The 16,590-nt window shown below is 41.3% G+C and overlaps 2 protein-coding genes across 3 annotated transcripts; one reads left to right on the top strand and one right to left on the bottom strand.

Moving 5' to 3' along the window:
• The first annotated feature begins 235 nt into the window (after positions 1-235).
• Positions 236-16,351, top strand: inpp4aa (inositol polyphosphate-4-phosphatase type I Aa). 2 transcript variants are annotated; one of them, XM_020609345.1, is made up of 24 exons: positions 236-380; positions 6,560-6,806; positions 6,887-6,931; positions 7,655-7,773; positions 7,860-7,976; positions 8,099-8,178; positions 8,271-8,388; positions 8,862-8,952; positions 9,087-9,234; positions 10,044-10,174; positions 10,788-10,892; positions 11,025-11,133; positions 11,248-11,265; positions 11,402-11,588; positions 11,826-12,107; positions 12,199-12,346; positions 12,760-12,792; positions 13,364-13,536; positions 13,660-13,783; positions 14,055-14,322; positions 15,525-15,622; positions 15,714-15,826; positions 15,915-16,069; positions 16,155-16,351. In XM_020609345.1, exons 2-24 carry the CDS (start codon positions 6,707-6,709, stop codon positions 16,285-16,287), a joined length of 2,895 nt encoding a protein of 964 aa, XP_020465001.1. In that variant the 5' UTR covers positions 236-380; positions 6,560-6,706; the 3' UTR covers positions 16,288-16,351. The 2 variants fall into 2 exon arrangements, with proteins under 2 accessions (XP_020465001.1, XP_020465002.1); XM_020609346.1 differs by lacking the exon at positions 11,248-11,265.
• LOC109965345 (sodium/hydrogen exchanger 2-like) lies at positions 3,066-4,812 on the bottom strand. Its single transcript, XM_020609279.1, has 4 exons — positions 4,647-4,812; positions 4,428-4,530; positions 3,397-3,513; positions 3,066-3,134 (listed from the first exon to the last, which is right to left on the bottom strand). The coding sequence occupies exons 1-4, from the start codon at positions 4,808-4,810 to the stop codon at positions 3,066-3,068; spliced, it is 453 nt and encodes a 150-aa protein (XP_020464935.1). The 5' UTR covers positions 4,811-4,812.
• Positions 16,352-16,590: the final 239 nt, after the last annotated feature.

Genomic DNA, 16,590 nt, shown 5'->3' with positions numbered 1-16,590 from the left:
CAGATTATTTATTTAGTTAGTTAGTTATTTGTTTGCTTGTTTGTTCGTTCCTATTTTTTCCACCAATTTTTCCTGGTTTAAATAAAATCTGCTCACATCGCAGACAAAGATCCTGGACGTTCATTCGATGTAACTGTGCCTATTAGTCTCCTCACACAGTACTCCTCCACCCTACCATGTGAGGTCGGTGGTAGTCGGCTCCCGCAGAGCAGACAGACAGCGCCCCCCAGTGGACGGCGGAGGAGCTGCTCCCAGTGGAAGTATTACGTCTCGATGTGTCACAGGGAGTCAGGGCGAGTCTTGACTGCAGACATCGTCGAGTATCCAACTAGGATCGATGCGCATCAATATGAACGGAACCCATCGCTTTTCTCTTAAAGGTATGAGATATTAGGCTGTTTTGTTTGCGTGTGTTTGTCATGACACGTTACGTGTCTCTCATGTTTGTCGAGGATGTTTGCTCGCTGTGATGATGCTGTCGTTAAGAGACAGCAGCGCCTCGCGGGAGGACCAGAATAAGCCTCATCAACAACATCTCAAACGTCGATTTGGCTGTTGTGATTTTCTGATTTATAATTGTGCTGGACGAGGTGGACAGCACCACGCAGCAGCCCGCTGAATCAGCAGATATTATGACGTAATATTTGTTATTGTCCAAGTCCAGTGACAATATTATTGGCCCATGCTGTCATAAACAGATTTCCAGTGAACAGCTCTGGCTTCTGAATTCTAGTTTCCATCCTCCCAGCCTGGTAAACAGACAAGATTACTCCCAGGTTTATGTATAAAAGGCCATTACACTGTTGATGTACGTATGCTACGTATTTGTTTTTCTGTTACATATTAACATCTAATACCGGATGTGCTGCTCTGTGAAGCAACATCTCATGCCATTGCAGGCCTTCCCAGATGTCACCCACTGCAGCCTAAAGGATTAGACGTGATTTGTTGAATCACTGTTTTTTCTCTTAACAGCAAGGGAACTAAATTACAGTTCTTCTATGGTTGTCTGCCTGTTTTATTTCTCTTGCATCTGTGGGCGCACTGTGTGTGTGTATGTATACCCTCTTTTTTTTTTAGAAAGAAACTGAACAAAGCATGATAGAGACTTCTGAACCTGCTAATCTACACATGGCTGCATTTAGCAAAGCCCTGAATCATATCATTATCATCATCATCACCATTAATAGTTTCTTTCTCATGCTCATTTCTCTGCTGTCTGGGTGACAACAGCTTCTTTACATGTGATATTACTTCCTCTTTGCTTGTGTGTGTGGATAAATGTTCTCCACTTGAGCATAAACCTATTTGTATCTTCTCCACTTTGATCAGTGGGATCAGAAAGCAATTTATGTGTCAGTCACCTGCTGACAGCGCACACATGGTTAAAATAGTCATTTCTTCATTGCACAGACAACTAGATCAGACTCCAGGTCAGCACAGCTTAGCTCTGGACTGAAACAGAGGTATTAGTTGGTGGAAACTGAGAAGAACACAGGGTTACAGGGGAACAAGGGGAAGGAGGATGGCTGAAGCAAAGGAAAGGAGAGGGTTGATGACTGAGCATAATAAGGGCAACACGAGGTTTGGGAGACATTTAAACTGAAGAGGAGATCAGTTAAAGAAGCAGGACATTTTAGAGCGGCACTGCAGCAGCTGGTTCTGACATCACCTGCAGGGGGCCAGCTATGTGCCGCCAGCCTGACTAACTGGGTCATTTCTGCTTCCATACCACCATACATGGTAGACATTGGCTGTCTACCATGAGGACCACCTGAACATCCTTTTATACACTTGCTTCCTTGCTGCACATTCAACATCTTCACCTTCTGTTAGAGCCCCTGAGCTGTTTAGTCTTACTGAGGTCAGAGGTCACCTACAGAGCAGCAGCTGTGGAGCTGGTCAGAATTCAGCTGTGAGGATTTGCTGCTGTTTTGTGTTCTAAATTGGGTTTGTTATTTTCAAATTATGGCCTGCTGGTCAGACAAAGCAAGATACTTGGATTTAAAAATTTGTGATGGGCACTTTCACTATATTCTAGCAGTTTATATACCATCCAGTTAATTGATTAATCATGAACATAATTGTTTGCTGCAGCCCTGCTAATTTGTGAGGAGGGCTGCAATTATTTTTATCTGTCAATTATTTTCTGTGTCTAGAAAATTGCAGGAAATTATGAAAAATGCACATCACATCATGGGACGGCTTCATATTGTTTGTTTTGTGTGACCCACAGTCCAGATATTTTCAATTATAATGATGCAGAACAAAGAAAAAGGGTAAGAGATTTGCCCTTGATAGATGACTTAAATAATAAAACAAGGATCAAACTTGTAATTAATTAATTATGTCCAGCAATTGACTGATTGATTGACAGATTGTTTCCGCATCATTCCTGGACACTGCCTCCCGTGTCCATTGTCCTTATTGTATCAAATAGCAACGCACAAGACAGACAGACACAGATGTTCTCTCAGTCTACCACATCTGTGTATATATGGGCTGAAGAGGAAGTGGTATATAGTCTAGCTGATCACTCTGAGAAAAGCCAAATTGATAATTCTGTGGTAAAAATAAAAAAAGCACTTACAGTATGTAAGTAGAAACTGAGTCTGCCATGCCACAGGAAATGTAAACACTTGCCTGTCAGGGAAATGTGAAGCGGCTTTCAAGCTCGGGTTAGTCATCAGACTAACGCTGCACGCTTTTCCTCCTCAGTAACATTTGCATTTTTTCATTTTCAGACAGGCAGTTGGTTGGCCGTGTCACTGCAGCTCACTGTTTATCCTCTGTGAATCCGTTTGCTTCCATAGTTTTACTGTCAGGAAGAGCATAAATGTGTCGACCATTCAGTGAAAACCCTGTGTAAATGGAGTGAAAACTGTGGTCGTGAGGACAAGTTAGAGATGAGTTTTTAGACACATTCAACAGCCTCATCACTCTAGGTGTGATATCACCCTGACTCTTTCTCTTCATAGAGACCAATGTTCAGTGTTTCTCAACCATTTTAACAAAGAGTCAAACAAAATAGAATCTTTTGAAAAGGATGAATGAAATTTAAAAGTTTAATCTACAGCAGAGCCCAGACTCTTCCCAGCTGGAAGAGAGTGATACTTATGGATTGTGGACACCCCCTGAGAATAACACGGGAATAACAGAATGAAGAGGAAAAAGCAGAATGACAAAAAAGAGATAGGATAAAGACACTAAACCTTGTGTTTGATTTAGATCGTTTCCATCTCAATTCAGTCAAGACATAAATAACCTGTTTGTCAATTGTCAACTGTTCAATTCATCTCTCACTTACCCATAGTACTTTAAATTAAGACTCTGAGAATGTACCATCAATACTCATGTAAAGTCAATACCAGCCATGGTTATTGTTTTCCTGCTTACTCCTCTGTGAAGGCTGTGAGATTGCAGGCTGCGGCGGATGCTGTTGTGGCGTCTAATCAATATTTCTCTGGGCTGGCTATCGTTGGGGAGGGCATGTTTACTTGTGAATGACACCGCCTTAAAAACACACACACACAAAGGGACAAAATGCAACATTATATGCACAACATCATACAGCAAATTTCTACTACTGATGAACACTTCCATATCAGAGATTCTACACTTTTTCATGTGTTAATATGTCATAACTTCACATGAGCCTATGGCAGCTGCAATGCTTTGACCTTTATGTCAGTAGAGAAGACATGAAAACATGCAGACAGTTCAGATGCTTTGACATGAGACAGCATTCTTTAAAGCTCAAAACTACCCAAACAAAACTGGCCACAAATGTCACACATGTGCCCATATCCCTGTTTGGACGTAGGAAGTTGCAGCATTAACCTTTCCTACAGATGAAACACTCCCATGGGTATTAGTCAGAACTGAAAAATGTGTAACTGCCTCTTAGATGAAGGTTTCATGTCAACAAAGTGCTCCTGTGTTTTGCAAGAGTTCCAAGACAGTTCAGATGCTTTGACATGAGACAGCATTCTTTAAAGCTCCAACTACCCAAACAAAACTGGCCACAAATGTCACACATGTGCCCATAACCCTGTTTGGACGTAGGAAGTTGCAGCATTAACCTTTCCTACGTATGAAACACTCCCATGGGTATATTTTTATTCCATTTATAAACATATACACAAACACACATTTATTAATACATCGTTTTTTTGTCTTTTCCTTTTTTCCTCCTATGTGAATGCACAAAAATGTTCTTGGTGCCAACAAAAGCACATTGAGAGCCAATGTACCGCCGTCAGATTAATTGTGTATCATGATGTCCTGTCCTTAAAGGGAAAGGGCTGCAGGTTGCAGTGTGTGGATATGCAAAACAGCACAGAGTTTCAGTGGCTGGAGCATGAGGAAAGCATGAAGAGGAAAAAAGCAGATTGGCATGTAAATTACCAGATGGTTAAACATCTCACCTGCTGCCTGATCTTGTACATGTTCTTTGACAGGATATCATGCATCTTCTTCACTTCAACAGCCAATAACTTATTAGGTTTAGATGAGCTTTTCTTTTCCTCACTTAAAAAAAGACAAAACAGATAATAGGAGGAAACAAATGTAGTTAGTCTCATGTTGATCAGAACAAACAAAATGTAGGTGGTGTGCTAGAGCAACACAGAGAGATGGTTTCCTACTAGAGAGAGATGATGGACGGAGCAGCACTGATGTCTCCAGACACCACGTCCAGGATCAGCATAGCATTCTGCAGCTCTAGCTTCTTGTACAGCGCCAAAATACTGGACTCGGCCCGCCTGTCTCGGATCAGGATCTTCCGCAGGATTCGATCGTTGAACCTCATAAATCTGAAAATGGGATTATTGTTTTTGTGTTGTCAAGTCAAAACAATATCACAAGCCTTATGTTTTAAAATACTTATCCCCAACTTTGAATCTAGTATTGCACATTAAACCAAAGTGTAATTTTGGCACTTTTTATCCATAGACCACAACTTCTAGAGGAAAGAAAATTGCAAGACAAGTTAAAAGTCATCATCTTAATTATTTGAAAATATATGTGCATTTTTACATCAATCAGCCATAACACTATGACCACCTGCCTAATACTCTGTACACAGGAATGAGTGCAGCAGTTGGTTGGTCGCAACTCACTGTGCATCTTTGGTGAATCTATTTGCTTTGATACTACTTCTGTCAGGAAGAGCACGAATGTGTCGACCATTCATTGAAAAACTTGTGTAAAAGGAGTGAAAACAGAATTTTTAAGACCAATATCACCACTATAGCTGCTCAGTGTTTTCATAGAAACCAATGTACAGTATTTCTCATTTTCAACCATTTTAACAATCAAATCAATTTTAATCTTTTGAAAAGTACAAATGGAAGTTAAAAGTTTAATCTACACTAGGTCAACCTCATCATCAGTGAGCCGTGGGCGTCCATGACCCTGTCACCAGTTCACTGTTTGTCCTTCCTTAGACACTGTTGGTAGGTACTAACCACTGCAGACCAACAACACCCACTAAGACCTGCAGGGTGGGAGATGCTCTGTCCCAGTTGTCAGCCATCACAGTTTGGCCCTTGTTAAAGTCCCTCTGATCCTAATGCTTGCTCATTTTTCCTGCTTCCAACACATCAACATTGAGGACTGAATGTTCACTTGCTGCCTAACAAACCCCACACACTGCCAGGTGCCATTGTAACAAGATAATCAGTGTTATTCACTTCACCTCTCAGTGGTTCTAAGTACAGTTGTGGCTTACAGAGGATGTTTCCTGTTGATTTTGGTGGCTGTGTCATGGCCTGGCCAGGTCAAAAAATGCCCTGCTTCTGAACACTAGTCCTTTACAAGTTATTTTGAAAAAATAAAAGCCCCAGACAGCCAATTCCCAGTTGAGATTTCTAGATGCTGAACCTTTCAGTAATAAGTATATAAAAATCAAAATCAGGTATGGCATAAGAAGAATTTAAATCACAGCAATAAAGTACCTAATTTTAAGTTTAGTCAAAAAATCTGTGTGAGAAGCTGGTTGTGACACAGCATAATTTTTTCTGCCTTCCTATGAAGAGATGTTCTGTTATGTAGGGAGTAGATTGTCTGAGCTTTGTGAGCAAAATGGTGCATTTACTTCTTTACCAAATAAGCACAAATAGCATCAGGAGGTGGAGTCAGTCTGCTGCAGCTCAGTGTTTCACATCCTCCAGCTGTGTGAAGTCACACTTTTGTCTTTAAAAAATGTTTCTCATTGCCTTTATTAGCACATTAACAAAGGGAAGGAAATAGTTGTATAAAACACACACGCTCACATATGTTTAACTCAAACTAGAGCATCATTTGTTTTAGGTATTTACATTGCTTATATTATTCACGGCTTTACCCTTGTGAATAGAATGCGATGAGCATCTGTGCAGCGAGTACAAACCTTTATGTGTCTAATTATAAACAGTTTTCTAATTTTGTCTTTTTGAGCACAGCTGCCATCTTGATGAAAGGATGACATCAGCATCATTGAAGTGAAGCTGTCCAGTCTGTTGCAGCTGTTTCTATGGGGACGGGAAATGAGCTTCGTTTTTTTCTGTTTTTCTTTCAGGTTTATCACTGACAAGCGTGTGACTGCTCAGATTAACACACAAGGAAAATCATCGTGACGTAACGTGACCGACAACTTCTTATTGCATTCCTGGTTGACATTGTCATTTATTTTAAAATCTGTCCTCATCCCTGACGTGAACCAACCATGTCTGGGAAGGAGCGCAGCCCCCGCCACCGGCCGTGGTCAGTCTACCGGGCCAACACTTTTGATCTCTCAGCTGAGATGATGGGGCTGGCTCTCTCAGGTAACTAAGTAACTGCTACCATGGTAATGTGTTTACTTCATTGATGATGAACTATCAGCATTCTTCTCTCTGTCCTACAGGCAACAGTCAGGATCCGGACGAGCCTGTGCTGGAGTTTAGTGTGGGTACGTTAAGGAGGGAACCATATATACTCTGCTGCACATTACAGATTACACAGTCCTTCATTTGATGGTGGTTTGATTAGTACTGGTCAGAATATTTAACTTTAATGACAGAGTTCACCTGACTTACACCATAAGTGCAAGATAATTAATCTTTAACAAATCTCATCAAAAGACAAAAACCAACAATGAATTGATCATAGTAACTACACTGGCTACACAGGCAGGTGTTAGTTAAAACGGCAGTGACCAGCTATTGCAGGAAATTATGGAGTTTTTTTTATTTATTTGAAACTGTTTGCTACACCGTTGATTTTGGTCTTTACAGTATGATTTGTTTACATTAAAAAAATTTACAACATTAACCTCATCTTTTAAATTTGCACTAATCAATATTTCTATATTAGCAAATGATTATGGATCTAGTCTTACTCCTACTGACAAACACACATGTAATTATCTGCTATACCTTCACATCTGTGTATCATTTGGCCCCAAAATAATTTGATGCTACTTTAAAGGATGAAGGATGATGTGTCTTGTGAGTGATTAGCTCAGTTGCCAGCAATATCTTTTGCATGGACAGATCCATTACCTGAAAGCAGCTGCTACTCACTTTCTAGCTCAGAAACACTGTATTAGCTTCCTCCCATATCTGAGGATTAGTGACCAGCCCACTAGTAAATCCCACAGTTTGTAATCTCTTCCTGTGTTTCTACGGTGCAGCCTGCAGTGAACTGCTTACGCCATCTCTGGATCGCAAGCCAACCACCTTCGTCGCCATCAGTTGCACCACCCCGCCCCAGGCCTTCTGGACCAAGCATGCTCAAACAGAAATCATTGAGGTACACTGTGCTACTTACTTGCACTTCCTTCCTGTGTGCTGTCAGACTTCAGACCCATTCTCCTCTCCATGTCTCTTTGAATCCAGGGGACCAATAATCCCATCTTCCTGAGCAGTATAGCATTCTTCCAGGACTCTCTGATCACTCAGCAAACTCAGGTCAAGCTTTCTGTCTATGATGTAAAGGACCGCTCCCAGGGCACGGTAAGATTCCAAACCCGCGTTAGAAAATAAAGAAAATTCTTATTTACTACAACCTTTGTTGTCTACATTTATCTGGGTGAAATTCTTTAAATCTGTTGCTTATGTGTGTTTTAATGTGATAGATGTACATGCTTGGCTCGTCCATGTTTTCTGTGAAGGAGCTGCTACAGGACAAACACCACAGACTGCACCTGACTCTCAGGTAACTGCTAGACATAAGGTAGCACACTCAGCAGCTGCATGGTGAATTTGGGTTCAGGGATGTTTAACTGATTCGATGTCTCTGTGTGCCAGGTCAACAGAGAATGAGCGTGTGGGCAACATCACTATCATCGCCTGGCAGATAGAGGAGAAGCGCGAGCAGAGAGCTCCTGTTGCAAGGTTACAAAGAGGAGACACTGTTAATGGAAGGGTAGGTGTCCAACAGAAATCTATTTCAAATGATACAAGCTAAAAATATTTGTTTCTGTCAGATTTTTTCATAAAAGTATCAAAAGCGGATACGATTAGTCAACTGAGAGAATATTAGCAACTATTGTGATAATCACTGGATCAGTATTTCCTAGTTTTAGCTTTGGAATTGTGATGATTTCTGCCTTTTTTGTATTATTTTGTAGTATATAACATATCCTTAACAATTTAATAACAATCTTGGGCTTTGAAAATTGTGTTGACCATGGTTTACTGTCTTCTTACTTTTACAATCAGCTGTTTAATCATTAATAAATAAATAAATAAAAAGTTGCCTAGAAAATATATTTGACTTAGTGTCTCACAGCCTGTTTCTGGTTGTACTGTTTTAATGAGCCCAGTTGTTACAAATGGATGAATGAATGAGGATTTCTTTAAACATAAATGTTTTTGTGGTATGTGTGTGTATATCAGATGGTTCTCCCTGTTGATGAAAGCCTGACTGAATCCATGGGCATTAAATCCAAGTCGTCATCTCTGTGTAAGGATCCACTGCTGAAGGCTGGTGAGTGCATGTCCATATGAACTGAACATTAACCTCCCATGAACTGGTTGAGTTTTAGTAGCAGGTGGCACTTGGTTTGCTAGCTATGCCACAATGATTCATGGCTTTTGAAAGCATGTTCCGGTCTGCTTCAGTCTTTGGAGGCGTCATGTCGCGGATGTACCGTTTCCCCACCACGGATGGCAACCACCTGCGGATCCTGGAGCAGATGGCAGAGAGTGTGCTCTCCCTGCACATCCCTCGACAGTTTGTCAAACTGCTCCTGGAGGAAGATGCCGTCAGGTAACATCCGAATATCGCCTTGATACTACTGAGCAGAATGCGAACATGTAGTGCAGTGATTCACACCCTTATGACGCCTTCATGCAAAGCAGTGTCCATTTGCCTTAGGGTCAAGTTGTTTTTTATTCAGTCTTAGTCTCAGTCACTCTCACAGAGCAGTGCATGAGACATTAAAGGATTTTTTGTAATGTTTTTTCCATAGTGTATCAACGAAGCATGTTTATTTTAGGCTTGTAGTTTTATGTTGTTTAATTTGTGACAATATATAATCCTGTAACTTGAAACATTATGCAAGAATAGTGTGTTTTTAATATGATTCTATTTTTGGACTTGGCCTCCTCCTCATTTGGATTTGCTTGACTTGGACTTGTCTCAAAGTAGTCTTGACTACAGTACTGCCCTTCGTCACAGGTTGTAAATGAGTTGAAAGCAGTGGTGACAGTGACATTAGAAAAATATTGTCACTTTTATGACCAGTTTTTATTAGCGTTTATATTTATCCAAAGGAATTTTTCTCCCGTTTCTCCCTGGGGCCATTACACACTGTGCATGCTGACAGTGTGTTATTCTCTATGATGACTAGTCTGTTCTTTGTGTAATCTATTACTGTATCATGATCATATTGTCAAAGTAACACACTCCCACTGCTGGCATTTTCAACATGACTGCTTGTAATACTTGCGATTTGAGGAGTTAGAAATGCTCAACTGTTGTGTTGATTGCACAGTCCTTAACTGAAAAAGCTGCAAGGTCACCAGTGTGTCACCTGGATGTTTTGTCTTAATTATTATTGTCTTTGTGCTCCACAGAGTGTGTGAGCTGGAAGAACTTGGTGAGCTGTCTCCATGTTGGGAAAACCTCAGGAGGCAGATCATCACTCAGTACCAGACCATCATCCTCACCTATCAGGAGACCATAAGTGACCTGCACGAGTATAAAGGTTAGAACGAGTTAAAACGTATCAGGTTAAAGGGCCACTCCAACATTTTTACTGTTTGCCCATAATGCCAGTATACCTAAAAGTAATATCCCCATCATAGCTTGACCCTCATAATATGAATCATTGACCATGAAAACCTACTGCTGGCATTTGGAATCACACTGATATCATTATTAGTTAGAAAGTTATTCAAGACAAACGACAGACATGAGCAACTACTAAACGCCATGAATGGCTAAATAAATGTGCCATGCAGACTGAAATAACAATGTGTACTTACAGTCCTTCACAGATGCACACAACTCAGCATTTGGCTGCATGTAAGTTGACTTTAGAGTCCATTTTCCAATTAGCTCCACTCCTCTTCACTCCGAGTCTTCATCAGCACAGCCGTACACTTTCCAACACTCATAATGGTGAAATATCCTGGATCCAGATCAACTCCAAAATCTCATCAGTTTTAATTTTTGAGTTATGCTGTGAACAAACCGACCAACAAACAAAGAATCAAATGCTGCTAAAAACCTAATTCGTGCAAAAAAATAAATAAATAAAAAATAAAAAAAAATAAACAGAGCAGATTATCTGTTTTCTCTGTTCGGGTCCCTCTCAGGTCCTTCATTCAAGTCTAGCACCTTGAAAGCTGAGAGGAAGCTGGAGTTCATTCCCACTAACCTGCACATCCAGAGGATGAGAGTACAGGGAGAGTCTGGTTATGGTAGGTATTTGTGCACATGTGTTTACTGCATACTTGTGCTGCAGGTGTCCAAACTGAATAATACTGTTTTAATATCTAACATCATACTCTTTATTATGTGACCCTCTGTCGACTGGATTGTCCTTCGATCAGACCGGACTTATGACGTTGTGACTATGGGTGCTCCTGCAGCACATCATCAAGGCTTTAAAGGCTGTGGTCTCCGAAAATTGCTGCACCAGCTTGAGGAAGCCAGGAAACAGTGAGTAGAGCCAAAAATACACGGCTCTTGTGCCACAAGTTTAATGGTAATGTTGGACTTTTACAAGCTAATAATGAACCTTTCTTGTGGTTTTTTCTGCCTTATTTTGTTCAGCACTTATGAGGAGGAGAGGTGAGGTCATGTGTAGTGCACTATAAGTTGTTTGGTTGTGGATTTCTGTCACTGCTGTCTGTACAATACTTGTCCCAATATGTAGTTTCTATTTTCTGTCTCTGTCTTTCACACATACGTTAATGCACACCCAAAGCTCTGCTGGCTCTGGCTCTAAAGGAATGGCTTACCAGCCTCAGGATGTCATGAAAGCAAAGGAGCTGATTGGTCAAATTAACACCCTGAAGACACAAGTGTGTTACTACACTGAACGTCTGTCACGGGCTGCCAAGGAACGCTCCGCCAACGCTCTGGAGAGAACCCTGGCCATCCTAACAGAGAAGGTAAGACAGTACACAGAGGGTGTCAAACTTAGGCTGTGTTATAGTTTCTTCTCTGTTTAATCTCACAACACACTGTCCTTTCTGTCTCACTGGCTTTCACTGAACCCCCGACCGCTTGACTGTTCATCTCAACTCTTATATAAACAAACAGTTCTTACAAATCAAGAATATTTTTCTGACTTTCTCTTACCCTCCCTTTACCCCTCTCTCTCTCGCTGGCCTCCTCTTGTCTCGCAGACTCGTCAGCTGGTGACCGCGTGTGACTCAAAGCTGCTTTCTTCAGCCATCCTCGCCTTGGCTGCTGCCAGCCCAGAGTTCACTCGGCGAGACACCCCATCCCCATCCTCCTCTTCCCTCTCACCCTCCTCTCGCTCCCCATCACGCTCCCCTTCTCGGCACCCTACTTCTCCGTCTCGTGCCGCCACCTCGCCCTCTCGCCATGCAGCTCCTCCAGATGGCAGTGAAGGGAGTAAAAACAAGCGGTCTTCCTTGCAGGCAGATTTACACGAAGTGGAGTGGGTAAGAGAAAATCCTTGTGTCTCATCAGCGTCCATGTTCATGTGTTTTTTTATCTTAACTAACTTCATTTGCGATGTGTGTTTGTGTGTAGGAGAAGGTATGGCTAAATGTTGAGAAGAGCCTGGAGTGTGTGATCCAGAAGGTGGACAGGCTGCTGCAGCGTGACAAACTCCAGAGCGACAGTAGCTCTGAAGATGTCTTTCTGCTCACCAACGAGGACGCAAGTAACCCTAAGAAAGGTAGACACACAAAAAGATTTTGCAGCATGGTGTGTAAATAAAAGGCACATAGTCATCCACCACCTCTGTGGGCAAAGATAAAAGGATTAATATGAATGTGTCACTCTCATGAGGTATCCTTAGTAATCAGGATACCTCCTAAACATTAAGTTAAGGATTAACAATCATCATCATCGCAACCATCACATCATCCTCTACTGTCAGCACTGTCCTCACATCCACCACAGATTCATGATGATGATCATCATCCTCACCAATTGTCAGCATCCTCTCACCTCAAACTACTTCAGTGTTTCTTGGTGTTAAAAATACAAGAACTTTGAGAATGTTGAATGTTTGAGGAAGAATGTTGAGGTGAAAATATAATGAGTTGTGTTTTTATCTAAGTTTTTAAAAACTTCTCTCACTTGTAGATAACAGCCCAGGAGTAGAAAAGACATCCCCAGGTGAGAGCAATATTTATTTAATAAGTCGGCATGTGTATGAATTAGGTTTAAACCTATATAACATTACAAATGACCAGTAATTTTATGGTTTAAAATGTTAAAGTACAGAATTGTGTCATGTATTAGTTACATGAAAAATAGAATTATTTGCAATACAGAAGCATCCTTAATAAGACCAAGTGTAACTTGTATAATGAATTACATTTTTAATCAAATTATTTCAAGCCAGAATTTAAAATATTTTATTCATTTACAAGGATATTTGTAAGATTTCATAATGATAAAGGTGATTTGAATATTTTGATTTGTAGAACTGAATTTAAAACCCAAAATGAAGAAACAATTTTTTTTTTTTAGATCCACTCAACCTCAGGACCAGGAGACCATGTGGGGATGCTTGATACAGCTAGTAGATTAGGCCCCTGGACATCTTTTACTTTTATTTCTTTCATTTTAAATACATCAAAGTTTAGCATTTAGATATCGTTGCGCTGAACCTTTTCTGCATCATGTGTGTGTATCTGTGTGTATGTGTATTCTGTAGGTGTTTAACTGTGCGCTGTGTCCGCAGGTGAGTGGAGCGACGCCCTGTATCCTCTCCTCACCACACTGACAGACTGCGTGTCTCTGATGAGCGACAAAGCCAAGAAGGCCATGGTTTTTCTGCTGATGCAGGACAGTGCCCCTACCATCGCCATGAGCCTCACACTGCAGTACCGTCGTGACGTTGTCTTCTGCCAGACGGTCCGTCAATGTCTCTGTCTGTCATGCAGTTTTGGAGAATTACTTGTCATTACACAGTGTGCATAACATGAGACCAATCATAACTATTCATGGCTCTGCTAATATGAGTTGTGCTGCTTACAGCTGACGGCTCTGATCTGCGGCTTCATTCTCAAACTGAGGAACTGTATCTGTGACTCAGGCTTCCTCAGGCAGCTACACACCATTGGCTTACTGGTGCAGTATGAGGGCCTGCTCAGCACCTATGGTAACCTGTGTGTGTGCAGATGTGTGTGAGTGTTTAGCTGCATGCAGGCTTATTAAAAACATATCACACAAAAAATAGAAAGCACTAAGAAAGTGCAACAACTCAACCAGATTCAAAGACAAGCAAGCAGACATACAGGACCTAAACCAGCAACGATATTATTGTTCTTTAGGTTACGTTCTTGAAGTTTGTACTATTGATTTCTTTTCACAGATATCTGTATGTATTATTATCTCTATGAACCCCTGTGTTGACTTCTTGTTTCTTAAAGGGGAGGAGCTGGCCATGTTGGAGGATATGAGTGTTGGAGTGATGGACCTGAGAAATGTCACCTTTAAAGTTACTCAAGCAACCTCAGGTTTCGCCCCGGACATGCTGCCAGTGATCACAGGAAACAGGAATGGCTTTAACGTCAGGATCCCGCTGCCCAGGGCGATGTTTGACACGCTGCCACGAGAGATCCAGAACGGGATGCTGCTGCGTGTGCAGCCCGTCCTGTTCAACGTGGGCATCAACGAACAGCAGACGCTGGCTGAGAAGTGAGTCACTGAGACTAGAGCGCAGGAAAGGTTAATGGCCTGAGGGCAGAATAGGCACCACAGATAAACATCAGTTTTTAGATATGGATATAAGGTTAATAATTTCAAATAAGAAACAATAACAGATTGTATTTACCTTCTGTTACATTTGTGTAAACCACCTTTTGATCTAAGTGTACTCACCCCCACAAACAGCTATATTATCAAAATGACCCCCGTTTCACGTTTTCAGCCTTGGGTTGTTTGAGTTTGGTATGCTAGTTCTGAACACAAATAGCTGGTATTTTAAAAGGATTTTTAATGCAATATTTAAATTGCCTTATTAAGATGTGTTGTAAAAATGTACTGTATACTGTATATTTTAAATGCCACCTAAATGTAATAAGTTTATCCTTGTATCCAAATGGACATTTGTGCCAAATATTTAAAAAAAAAAAAAAACCCTCAAGGTGTTCTTGACACATCATTTTTCACAAGACTGGGACAAATGTCAGGTCAGTGACCTTGACCTTTGACAACCAAGATCAAATCAATTTATCCTTGAGCCCAGGCACTGTATATACTTGTGCCTAATTTGAAGAAATTCCCTCAAGGTGTTCCTGAGATATCGTGTTCACAAGAATGGGCCAGACAGACTTATGGACAGACAACCCGAAAACATAAGGCCTCCGGCCGTGGCTATCGCCAGCACAGAGGCATAAAAATGTATTTAATCAATGCACAGACATGCACATAAAAGGTTGAATGTAATAGCAAATCTGACATTGCAAATAACAAAACCGATAGAAGTTGTAATAGAGTAGTGTATTGTATTTGCAATCTGCTTAGCAATTGATTTTTGTTAGTATCCCCATTAGCTGAGGCACTCCTCCTGGGGTCCACACAAAGTTATGAAGCTTGACTGTTTTTTATAGCAAAGTTTTGTTTATTGTTGGTGTGGTGAGGTGGGAAGGTCAGAAAATGGTTGAAATAAACGTTTTTAAGAAAAGAGGCTTTAATGATTATGGGTAAAGTTTTTGAGAAAGGTTAGATAGGTGCTCATACTGGATCACCCAGGTTAACTACTGCTGAGACTACAAATTGTACAGTAGAACAATGAAATATTTTTAAATTAAACTCCCATTTAGTACAGGACAGTAACAGGCCAACTATGACAGTCATAAACATTGAAAGATTTCACCTCTAATAATGCATGTTTCCAGGTTTGGAGACACGTCACTGCAAGAAGAAATCAACATGGAGAATATGACTCGCCTCAGCTCATACTACAACCAGTATAAAGAAGTCTTGCCAGAAGACTGTGAGTCTGCATAGAAACTTTTAGCAGAAAGAAAAGCTTGTACCTTTTCAGCCTCCCCCACCTTGTCACTCCTCCTCTGTAATCTCCCCAGGCCTCCCTCGCTCCTGCAGCACCACCGGTCTGCCTGAGCTGTTCAAACTGCTAAGCCAGAATGTGAACTCCAAGAAAAGCAAGAATGTGGAGATTCTGTGGCAGGCGGCCGAGGTAAACTCACGTTTTGTGTATTATTATTCAGACCCAAAATTTATAAGCTCTGTCTTTTTCCTCTACTGTGTTTCTCTGAACCCTAAAGGCCTGTCGCCGCCTGAACGGAGTACGTTTCACCTGCTGTAAAAGTGCCAAGGACCGCACAGCCATGTCTCTGACCTTGGAGCAATGTCAGATCCTGCAGCAGGAGCATGCCCTGGCCCCACAAGTCTTTTACCAGGCTTTGGACTGTATGCGCAGGTCAGTCCCTTCACCTGATCTCATTTGAAAAGTATTACTGTTAGTATAGTGTGGTAAATAACGCATGTTTTCTGTTTCTCCATAGTGAGGGCTGCAGGAGAGAGAACACCATGAAGAATGTGGGATGTCGTAAATACGCCTTTAACTCTCTCCAGCTTAAAGCCTTCCCCAAACAATATCGCCCTCCAGAGGGGACATATGGAAAAGTTGAGACCTAGGTGGACTTCTCCATGTGAAAGAAACCAAGACTGAAGGGGATAATAATACACACACACACACACACACACACACACAAAAAACACAAACTGGGCCAGCCCTTTGTTTTGTGCTTAGTCACTGTTAAGACAATTCATGTCCAGGTGTCAGTGCTACTGTTTCCCCTCTCCTCTCAGTAGTACTAGAAAGTCTGTTTTCATGGCCACTTCACGGCTGGAAAGTTCCAAGTTTCTGTGTTGTAGCCAATGTGCAGACACCACTGTTGGCTGCCATTCCAGTAGTTGCATCATGCAGCGTATATAGCC

Source organism: Monopterus albus, unplaced genomic scaffold (genome assembly GCF_001952655.1).
Source record: "Monopterus albus unplaced genomic scaffold, M_albus_1.0 scaffold99.1, whole genome shotgun sequence".
NCBI lineage: Eukaryota > Metazoa > Chordata > Actinopteri > Synbranchiformes > Synbranchidae > Monopterus > Monopterus albus.
Note: the sequence above shows the minus strand (reverse complement) of the source record. Positions and strands in the feature narration are given on the sequence as shown.